Below are 11,220 nucleotides of genomic sequence, written 5' to 3'. Positions count from 1 at the left end.
GTGTGTATGTGTGTGTATGTGTGTGTATGTGTGTGTATGTGTGTGTATGTGTGTGTATGTGTGTGTATGTGTGTGTATGTGTGTGTATGTGTGTGTATGTGTGTGTATGTGTGTGTATGTGTGTGTATGTGTGTGTATGTGTGTGTATGTGTGTGTATGTGTGTGTATGTGTGTGTATGTGTGTGTATGTGTGTGTATGTGTGTGTATGTGTGAAGGTTGTAAGTATCTGACCGGGCCTGACACTGGCCAGGGGCTGCTGCCCAGCCCCAACGGAAAGACCGCCTAAGCTCTCTCCCGCGGACGGGAGAGGGGCGCGAGGGGCCTCTGTGGGTGTAGCTGTAGGTGTACGTGTACGTGTAATAGGATAGATTGTAGTCTGAATACCAATATGAATATCGTCTGCGGCCGTATAGCTAAGTGGATATAGCATGCCCTTCCTAAGGGCAAGGTCCAAGGTTCGACCCCTTGTACGGTCGGTATTTTGACTCATCCCATTGAGGCTGTCCCATTTGCATGTTACCTGACCACCATTGCAGGTGATGGACTGTGCAGCCCAACCCGCAATGAGACAACAACCACGTGCTCTCGAGACTGTGCCAAGCCCAGGTCGTTCCCACCTCCACCGCCGCCGCGGCCGCCGCCACCGGAGGAACCGTCCTCCCCGGACTACGCGCCTCCAGAACATGCCCCCCCACCCGACTACACCAACGCACCGCCACCTTCTTACTACGACTATAGCTACGACGAGGATGATTACTACGCACGATAAGAAAAAATGGTTATGGCGGCCGCATCGTGCCGACCTCCAAGCGCACTTAGTACACTAAAAGCATGCACACACGTATAGAGACCCATATCTAACGCGTGCCAATGCTATGTGTGTCTATCATACAACGTCTATCCATCTAGCTACATATGCATGGCCGCTACTACACCTGCTGTCTTGTATTTAACCAGGCCAAAAAAGGTGGGGTCGTTCAATCGCATGTCTGTACGTAGATAGCAGCTGTAGGTTGCCTATCCTGCTGAACATCGGCGATTGATGTTGAGTAGTAGAGACTACTTCTGTCATGCTGCTAGCTAGGCTGTTGCGTTGTGTGTGTACACGCGCGCGAGCTCGCGCGCATTATTCATCCTATACTGTCATAGATGGTTATTCTCGCTTTTTTAAGCAAGGTTGAAGTAGTGATTATTAGTAGTAGTACTATACTGCTGGGCAGTTGTGCTTATTTCCCTCTTTCCTGTTGCTAGCTGCTGCCGCAATCCGCTGGTACTTCCGCCTGATGGACGGTGTCCTTGCTGCTGCTGCTGCTGCTGCTGCTGCTGCTACTGCTGCTACTGCTGCTGCTGGTGTTGCTGCTGCTGTTGCTGTTGCTGTTGTAGTGATTGTGCGGTGAAGGATGCACGCGGCTGCAGCTTAATTATCTGAGCACCGGTGCATTCAAGTTGATATCATCATTTGCAAATTCGCGCAGCAAGGTTCTATTGCGTGCACGTGTCGCGATAGATACGTAGCGCATGTGGCATCTATAATAAGTATTTTCCATGCCTGCCTGGACGTGAATCGATTCTGTGAATCGATCCCGTGAATCGGTCAATTAGTCAGTCGCGCCATTCACAGCTGATCATGCGACGCGCGTAACGATGAATGTTGGTATGTCCGTAAGCAAGTGATTCGCGGTTAGTTCTTGTGGCAATAGGTGGCCCGTTGCATTGCTGTTGCAAATAACGCTGCACAGCGTAAATTGCGTGCGTCGAGAGCGGAGACCCATGTGATGACATTTATTGGCCCATGCATGTGTGCGTGATGCGTGTGCGTTACTGCGTGCGCGAATTACACACTGTACGGCGGCCCGGCTCCCGCACCCTAAGTTGACATAGATGCACCGTTTTCATCTTCATCGTCTGAAGAAAGTCGCTTTGGCTGCTTTCCTTCTGTTCATTATCCTGAAGATCAATACTTATGACGGCAAAAATAACCCTCTTGCTTATATAATCTGTGCGCGCTTACAGATTATAAACGTAAAAACAAGCATTTGTAAAATTTGCTGACAGTTGCCGGTTTGTCCCTGCTTATCACAAACATGGGCCAACCAACTACCCTTAGGCGGTTGGATCCTTCTTTATGTTTGTTGTTCAAAATAGAATGGAAAGCTTGTCGACGTAACCATGTTGCTGTCGTAACATAAGATAGACGTAAGCGTCACGGTAGATAGATTGGTAGGTAGGTATACACTCAGATTGACAGATTGAGAGGTTAATGTGCCTAATGAAGATAGGAACACGGATAGGAAAGCATACAGCATTAAGGTGCCTCATGTGTACTGGTCACTGTGCACATACATCATTACTACATTTCCAAGGGGCTGGGCAGGCAGCTGCGGGCTGCAGCCCGCCCCGCCCCGCCCCGCCCCGCCCCGCCGGCCCGCCACCACCCACGCCCGGATTGCCCGAGCGCTTGTTCATGTGTAGACCATCGTGTCATTCGTTGTGTGGCACTTCTATAAAGTGCCCTGAGAGCGGGTCACTCGACATAGTAATAGAAAATGGAACCAAGATGTGCGCCTCCCCTTACATGCTATGCGGCCCGCCGTATTACGATTGTAGTAACATTGTAGAACTATCACGTGGAACTATCACGTGACAGAGGATGCAATCGCGCGCAGTTCACTGCCGGTACAATACGGCAACAGTAGCAAATTGCCGGATCCCATCTTCCCACGCATTTTGGGGGACTGCGACGGTGCAATGGTTCCTGCCGAGGTTGAAAGAAGAAAGGGTTTTAATATAATATGTTCTAATTTAGCTGGCGCTTTGTTACGCGGTATGGAGAAGCCAGGAAAAGCTTGATTTAAGGGCCCGCGCTTTGCACTTTGCGGGCTAATGTGAAAATCCGCCTTGAAGCTCAAGGACTGCGATGCAAAGCCTGAGGCCGTGAGACGGAAAAGGCTTAGCAACGTGACTCCGCACGCCCCACGACAGCACACAGCATGAGGCAACATAACAAGTAAATGCAGAGCTGTATCATTCAACCCTGACACACCTCTAGCATCGCTTAATTATAATTTGGGACAAAATGCGCGCAAACGTGGTTGCATTCAAGCCTTCGCACGGTGCAACCGCGGCATATCGGTGCGCGACTCAACATCCTAGAGCTTTTCGAATCATTATGAAGTCAGCTGCTCAGCCGGGTGAGCATGCGGCAACTGGAGCTTACATTCACCGCATGCTTTAACTTACCTTAAACGACTTGCAGTTAGCAGTTCTACAGAATTGAAGCCGGAGATTGCACGCGTTTTACGAACGGCAGAGGTGTGCAGCTGCTGCGCAGCGATTCGTCCTCCGCGCCGACACTTGCGATGACGCGCTTGCAGCTTAACGCGCTGTTTCATCCGCAGGCTGTATGCTTCGATGTCGACAGCACGTTGTAAGCATGCAGAGAATGGTCTGATTACTGCTTCCAAAACATAAAGCATGCTCTTTTGCCCAGTCCAACGACCCAACGGCATTGCTTCGCAGTTGCGAGGACGAGTCCATCGATGAGCTGGCAGCATATCTTGGCGTTGGGGAGCAGGTGGCAGCCTTAACGGCAAGGCAGGTCGTTGTTGACTCGGTGTTAACAACTCATCCACCATGCAATCGAGTCCTCCCCTTTCTCCGTCCCCACCTCCGCTCTCCTAACCACTTTCTCCCTCTTCCCCCCCTCCTCCGCGGGCCTCTCCCTCCCCGCCTTACCTTCACCCTCAGGGCCATGGGCGGCTCTGTTGAGTTCAAGGAGGCCCTCCGTACCCGTCTGGGGGTCATGAAACCCAGAAGGGCGGATGTGGAGCACTTCTTGAGGGACCACCCGCACCGAGTCACCCCGGGTGCGCGGGAGGGGGGAGCAAAGGGGGGGGGGAAAGGGAGGGACGGACATGTAAGTAGACAGACAGACAGATAGACAGACACACAGACGGACACATATGCAAACACATAGATGGACGGACAGACAGATGGTTAGACAGGCAGACAGACAGGCAACAGGGAAACCAGTGAGCGATCCATGAGATGTAATGGCAGCCTGGAGGCCAGGTCGCTCAATTCCCCCCCTTTCCCGCCGTGTCAGGTTATTTTTGTCCTTGAATAGTATATTTATATGGTTTCTCTTCTCCTTCTCTACAGCTCTCCAACTGTGCCTCCCCCTCCACAAAACACACATACACACGCACACATACACACACACGCGCGCGCATATACACACACAGGCATCCCCGAGTTGGTGGCTCTCCTGCGGTCCCGGGGTCAGGAGGTGTTCCTGGTGTCGGGGGGCTTCCGACAGATCATCCACCCCCTCGCCGAGTCTCTAGGGATACCGCTGTCCCACGTGTTTGCGAACTCCATCTTGTTTGATGTGAGTGTCCGGGTTTTAGGGGTTTTAGAACTCGTGCGAGGGGGAAAGCGGGATTTGGGTTTTACGGTTTTAAAAATCGTGCCAGGAGGGGAGTGGGAGTGGGATTTTAGGGTTTTAGGGTTTGGGCCGGAGATGAGAGACGGGGGAGTCTGAAAACCCACCATCACCGTTGGGCGATTCGTAGTGGTGGTTGTGCCGCAGGTGTGTATTTCCCCACCCAAGCCCTTAATCCCGACGCGATTCGCCGTCGCAACCGTCGCAGCCGCAGGGGGGGCCGTGTTTTCCGTGTCATGTTTAGGCTTGCAAGTCGCGGACCTGTTGTTTTCCTCCCCCTCCATCTCCCTTCTCCGGCAAAACCACTGAGATGCTTTCCATCCCGCTTTTCTTCCTCCCCCTTCACACATACATACATACATACATACATACATACATACATACATACATACATACATACATACATACACATGACCTCTCTTTCAGTCCGAGGGGAATTACGCGGGGTTCGACGAGAGCGAGTTCACGTGTCGCAGCGGGGGAAAGCCGGCGGCGATTCGCCATATCAAGGTACGGCACACCCTGGTTATGTAGAAGCGTTTTACCACCACCGCCGCTACCACCACCACCGCCACCACCACCACCGCCACCATCTCTCTTTCTTTCTTTGCACGTCTCTCCGTTCCTGGCTTGCTCGGTGCATCACATGCACATGGTTGCCGGTGGTCAGGGGCCGCTCCGGAACCCACTAAAACCCCGCGTGCACGTGCATGGAAGGAATGGCGATGCCGTACTGTATTGTCGTACGTGCAGGACAAGTACGGGTACGACAGTATTGTAATGGTGGGCGACGGCGCCACTGATTTGGAGGCCAGGTCTGAAGGAGCAGCGACCGTGTTTGTTGGGTAAGTCGGAAGAAGACGGGGAGGGAAGGGGGGGGAAAGAGGAGGGAAAGTGCAGGTTTAGGGTATTGGGCGATTGTGGAATTTTGTAGTACCGTGGCAGAGGAAACTAGGCTGGAAGGTCTGTCCGCGCCCTTTTTGTGTGACAACCCCCTTAGTTGGTTTAGGAGATGGTTAAGAGATATTTTCACAAATATCTGCACACGCACAGCCCTTTGCTTGCCTTTACAACGCACCACTTGCTCTCCTTGCCAACCCCATCCTCCGTTGTACCTAACTATTTCGCAATTGTCGTACATTGCAGGTACGGTGGCGTTGTCGTACGCAAGAACATCGCAGAGAAGGCGGACTGGTACATCCTGGATATCCAGCAGCTCATCGACGTGCTCAAGTAAAAGCATCAACACAGCATTAACATTACGGACGCAGCATTAACATTGTCTTTCCGTACTGTGTGTACTGTAACCTCTCCCATACATTGTACGGCAAGTACGACGCACCCTAAGGCGCCCTGAAGAACTCCCCATTGCCCCAGCACCCATCAATCAAAACCGTCAAATACTTCAGCGGAAAACCCCCCACCTTGTGTGGAGGTGGGGGTTAGGGTTTTAGGGTTTTGGACGAGCGTGATGTGTTTACGGGGAGAGGAGAAGACCACGCCTCCCATATCCCTTTGCACGTCGTTTCATCCATTGCTGTTAGCTTATCGAAACCCTTTTAGGGATGATGAGAGCTGGTGAGATGATGCTCTTTTTTAGGCGGTTGGGTGAAGGGGTCAACTTGCTTTCCTCGGTGCTCCATGATGATGTGTGCGGGTCTTGGGCGACATGTTGACCCCGCCGACGTGTTCGCCCCGAAATCTGATCGTATGATCTGATCAGGTCCGTTGAAAGCGATCAATAATGGGATCATGGTGGTGTGTGTGTGCGTGTGAGTGCGTGTGTGTATGTACGTGGCTCCGAAGCTACAACCCAGCCAATGTGACCAGACACCACACACCGGTGGTGGTGGTGGTGGTGGGCTTGTTGGAGTGTGCATCGATGTATTAGCCTCATGCTTCATGACATGTGCATAGTCTTCCTCTCGCCCGACTCTTATCATGTACTCGCTCGACTCTTATCATCCAGCGGCTCGACCCCTCTCGCCCCTACCACCAAGCCGCCAGTACCGGGGCCACGACACGCGGAGCGAGAGGCCCTGCTGCCTTGGGGCCGGTGTTTGAGCCGGAAAGGTTGAGGGGGGGGGGTTGGTGGTCCTAGAGAAGGGCGGAGGAGGGTTAGGGCGCCCAAGCCACGAAGCGCTATGATATGGTGGTGGAGGGGAGGGGGAGGGGGACAGTGCACCAAGACGGTGATAGTGGCGGTGACATACATACACAAACCAGCAGCATTCCGTCCGTCCACGACGTTCTCACATTTTACAAAGGAGGCGGCGGTGGCGGCACTTTTTATCAGCTGGTGCGGTACATTGTGTGGCGTACTTGATGTTGTCGTACCAAGCACCAGAGCAAAACAAAACAACGGGCATATGCATACGTGCAAACGTGTACATGGTATCAGGGCATACATAAAAAAATATATTCTTATATCCATGTTCATGGATACTGACGTGTATGCCTTAGCCGCGCGCCGTACGACTGAGAAGGTCTATCTACTTTCTAGCGCTCTCCCTCACCAACCACCAACAGATAACGGTCACGCGTATTCCTCTGTGGACACTGTGTCCCTACTCCCAACTTCAACTGGGCCGCGGCCTGTACGATGATGCACGTACTCATGGTGCAGATATATATGTACAGAAGGTTGAAGAAATACACGACAGGCAACCTTAGATGTGGGGGGGTATCCAAAAGTACAGTACGGCGCTGATTCACCGGCAACTACCAACGGCAACGGTTTAAATCGACTTGCCAACCAACTAAGGGAATGCACTCCGCAATCCTGTTCACAGCAATATCGGCCGCTCCAAGCGTCTTCCCTTTCACCATTCCTTTTTGTCGTACAATATACGGCGTACAAACATACCATGTATTGTCGTCATACCAACTAGCACAACTCAGCAAGACACGAGAGACAGGGACGGGATCAAATCCGACAATCAACCAAACAGGACTATAAGCATTTGTACGAACGCCGTGTGTGGAGAGGCTGAAAGTGCCCTCAGGCTGTGAAAACCAACTAACCAACCACCAACCAACTATTGACAGCTGACGTACGAAACGAAACGCCGCGAAGAAGTAAGAAGGAGAGCTTACACTTACCGTTGTCGTCATCCGGCATACATCTTCCGTACTCGATGTCGTACAGCATGCTCGGCCGTTTCACGCGTCGTACACCGTTCCTCTGGTGCTGCTTATAGCGTGCGCTGCAACATTATAATTCGGATACACTACGGCAGCCGCACACCGTCTACTACTGGTACTACCACTAAGCACTCACAAGATGTAAACAATCAAACCATGTCTTGTTTAAATTGCCACAACAGATCGAACAGATAAAATTAAAAAAGTGGAAAGCCTTCTTCGTCGTCGTTTAACGCCACTTTGAAGCCACAAAAAATGTCATTTACAACAAAAGCAGCGCGACTAACCGTTTCAAACAGCCACTAACCGTTTCGCAACCGTTTTCGCCACAGCCGGCTTTCAGTTCCCGACTGACTCTTCCGTCTTCCCAATCGACTTCCGCGAATCGCAGTCCTTTCGGGACTTAAGCTTGTACGGCTCATACATTTAGGAGAGTCAGCAATAAAGCAAAAACAACAGAGTCACCCTCTAGGTGGTCACCCCTTCGGCGGCTCCTCACGCTGACGTCGCTTCCTCTTCCTCCGACTCCACCTCCGAATCCAAGTCCCTCTCGACCCAATCCAAATAAAGTGCCGTACGGGTCCTCTGCTCGTTCGTACCCTCGTACTTTACTGTACTGCATACATGCAAGTGCGTACATGTATGATGTTGCTACGATCGTCTTGCTGCCCCCATCGGCTCAGAAGGATCCTAAACAAGCTACAACGGGAAAACCTCCGAAAGGGACCGAAGGAAAGGCGGGCGCACACTCGGAGCGATTTTGAACCCTCGAAACCCTTTCCCTCCCCCCTTCCCTCCACGACCACCACCACCTCCACATGCTCTCCTCCCCCACCTTCCGCACAGCACGCACCCCCTGCTTCATAGCACCCCTGTCTACGCAGAGCTCCCACAACCACACCCACCAAACCAAGTCAGCCTCCTCGAACTCACCCTTCCTGCTCGTCCACTTGCTTCGCTCGGTCTGTTGCATGCTGACTCATTGTCGTACATCACGAAGCGCGTCATGGCTCGGGCTTCACAGTAGCGGTTAGGGACCCCAAACTCGCTGGTTCTTCTTCTTAACCGTTACCGTTAACCGTTACCGTTCCCCCGCTAATTTAACCCCCCGCAGCAGCCCCCTAACCCCCAGGCTTGCCGCGCCAAGGCCGCAGCACAGTGCCCACTGCGCCGCAGTCAGTGGCGTCGTACTGAATGCCTCACCGCCGTACTGTACGATGAAGTACTGCATTACGGCCTCGCCTGCTACTATGGCCAAGAACAGCGGATGGGCGGTAAGGCCCTCCAGGACATCGAATTCGTCTCGAACCCGTCTGCAGTGTCGGGTGGGCAGGGGGGGGGGAGTGGTGGGGCGGGGAGGGGCGGGGGATGTGGTTTCTGTCCAGGCCGCCCGAAATGGTGTGGGGACGTGTGGGTTTTGTTCAGCGACTTGCTTATTAGTGCTTAGGGCATTTGGTGGCTATTAGAGGGGTTGGGAACTAGCAAAAAAAGGAAGGACAAGCAAAGAAGGGAGGGAGGACGTAGAAAAGCAGCGGTACGGACATGAGACGTGCCGTACTCACCGGCAATTGAGTTGGTTGAAGAGCTGCATCTGGACAAAGGCGTTAAACACCAATGTGGTTTCCAATAAGTGTGGCGAGTGAGCGGCGGCGGCGCCCCCGCCGCCGCCGCCAAACAGCGCCGCCATCGCCGTACCGTCCAGGCCGCCATAATGCCGCAACGCCACCAGCATGCCGAATAGTACGGTAAGCTGAAAGGCTGCTTGACCGATAATATGCTTCAGGACGGTTGGTGTGACTAGCGGGTCGTTTGGTCGGTTGGGGGGCGCATCTAGCATAGCATCTGCACATGCGACCACCCGCATGCGGCGGTTTGTTAGTTGACCGTTTTAACTAGGGTTTCCATTCAGTGGTCCGTGGAATGTACGGCAAGCAAATCCGGCGGAGGGGATGTACGACTAAGTTCCTGTGCGCTCGGCCCCTCCTGCCTGCGGCCATCACGAAAGCTTCGCCACATTCCAACCAACTCCCAACCTCCAACCATCCAAGGTCGTTATATCCCAACCATCCAACTACCAACGAACCCACCGGTGGGGGCCTCCGTTGCCAGCGCCAGGGAAGCCAACGAGTCCATGATGAGATTGACCCACAACATCTGTACGGCAGATAGCGGCGAGTACCGCAACCAAATAGCGCCGCCGGCCGCCACCGCAACCGCCACCTTCGGTTGGGCGGGGGTGGTGGTTAGCGTTGTGAGTGTCGGTGAGGTGTGGGCGTGTGGAGAGAGGTGTGGGTCTGCTGCCGGGCAGTCAGCCGGTGGGGGACGTGGAGGTGGACAAGGGGCTGCCAGACGGGAGGGGCCCCCGCCGCCACACAAACCCTCGAGGGGGCCAGGCGCTCCTCAACAACACTCAACTCCGTAACGGAATCCCGAACCCTCCTCATCTTAACCTTTTTCCACACACACCGTATACCCCTCCTTTGCTCACTCCTTCCCTCACTCACCCACCCACCCACTCACGCAGCTAAAATTGCTGTTTTTTGGTTAAAAATTTCATGATTATCTTCCTCAAGTGCTGATTTTTATTCAGTATATTGCTTCTTGTCATCGGCAGAAGTTTTGATTTAATTGCAAAAATTGTGATTTAGGTAAAATTTTCCTTATAAACAGGATATAGATCGCGCAATTAAAGCCTTGCAAACTCCTGCAACTCACCACGTTGGCTGTCAGCTGGAACTGCAGGAAGCGAGTGACGGAGGCATACACGCTGCGGCCCCACGCCACGGCCGACACAATGGAGCTGAAGGACGAGTCCAGCAATAAAATATCCGCAGCCTCCCTGAAGCGGTGGTGGACGAATGTATGAATAAATAAATGAATGAATGTTCCCCCTTTTCCCCCTTTTCCCCCCCCCCCTTTCCCCCCCCTTTCCTTGGCAGCAGCTTCACTCGCTCTTGGTTTGTCTTTTCAACCCCTTTCCCCCCCCCCTTACCCCCCCCCCCACCTGGCGATGGGAGTTCCCGAGTTCATGGCAAAACCCACATCCGCCACGGTGAGCGCCGGGGCGTCATTGGTGCCGTCACCCGTCACTGCCACCACCTGGCACGAGGGCGATGTACGTATGTATGCATGTATGTTAGTATGTATGTATGCACGTGTGCGTTCATGTGTATATATTTACGTAGACATGTCAGTGAAGGGCCGCCAGACGGTGCGCCAGCCCACATTGCCGTCCCCGCTACAATACCAACAGCGCCCGCCCCCCTTTCTTCCTCTTCCCCCCCGTCACCTCGTTCCCCCACCATCGCCCCCCCCCCCGCCCCCTTTTCCTCTCCCCACCTCGTCAACACGACTCTCCTCACGCAGTTGCCTCAGCGCCGAAACCAACATGAACTTGTCTCCCGGACTGCACCGCGCCAGAACCCGCAGCCGAGGCCACAGCGCCAGAAATGCCGCCGGGTCGACGGCGGCGGCAGGAGCGCCGGCGGCAGCGGAGCTGCCAGCGGCGGCGGTGACGGAGTCCCGCATCACCAGCTGGCGGAACGTCTCGCCTTCCAGAACCAAGTACGGCAGCTGCTCGTCCACCTTAGGGTCCGCCGTCGCCGCCGGGGAACGTTTCCCTGGGACACCA

The 11,220-nt window shown here is 53.7% G+C and overlaps 3 protein-coding genes across 3 annotated transcripts in view; 2 read left to right on the top strand and 1 right to left on the bottom strand.

The window, feature by feature from the left end:
* VOLCADRAFT_104939 (uncharacterized protein) overlaps positions 1-784 on the top strand; it is a 10,776-nt gene extending 9,992 nt beyond the window's left edge. Inside the window, exon 11 of the mRNA XM_002951033.1 lies at positions 538-784. Within this exon, the coding sequence (XP_002951079.1) occupies positions 538-770 (233 nt within the window). The 3' untranslated portion in view covers positions 771-784. The remainder of the gene's footprint in view (positions 1-537) is intronic.
* Positions 785-3,360: 2,576 nt separating this feature from the next.
* Positions 3,361-5,682, top strand: VOLCADRAFT_60933 (uncharacterized protein; the record flags this gene model as incomplete). Its single annotated transcript, XM_002951032.1, has 7 exons — positions 3,361-3,428; positions 3,521-3,616; positions 3,749-3,867; positions 4,246-4,391; positions 4,872-4,955; positions 5,199-5,290; positions 5,592-5,682. The coding sequence occupies 7 exons, from the start codon at positions 3,361-3,363 to the stop codon at positions 5,680-5,682; spliced, it is 696 nt and encodes a 231-aa protein (XP_002951078.1).
* A 2,988-nt stretch (positions 5,683-8,670) lies between these two features.
* Positions 8,671-11,117, bottom strand: VOLCADRAFT_60940 (uncharacterized protein; the record flags this gene model as incomplete). The annotated part of the gene is made up of 6 exons (XM_002950937.1): positions 8,671-8,902; positions 9,152-9,431; positions 9,677-9,809; positions 10,305-10,428; positions 10,594-10,688; positions 10,929-11,117. The coding sequence occupies 6 exons, from the start codon at positions 11,115-11,117 to the stop codon at positions 8,671-8,673; spliced, it is 1,053 nt and encodes a 350-aa protein (XP_002950983.1).
* Between the last annotated feature and the right edge of the window lie 103 nt (positions 11,118-11,220).

This window comes from Volvox carteri, assembly GCF_000143455.1.
Source record: "Volvox carteri f. nagariensis unplaced genomic scaffold VOLCAscaffold_21, whole genome shotgun sequence".
Classification (NCBI taxonomy): Eukaryota; Viridiplantae; Chlorophyta; class Chlorophyceae; order Chlamydomonadales; family Volvocaceae; genus Volvox; species Volvox carteri.
This window is presented reverse-complemented; position numbering and strand designations above follow the sequence as displayed.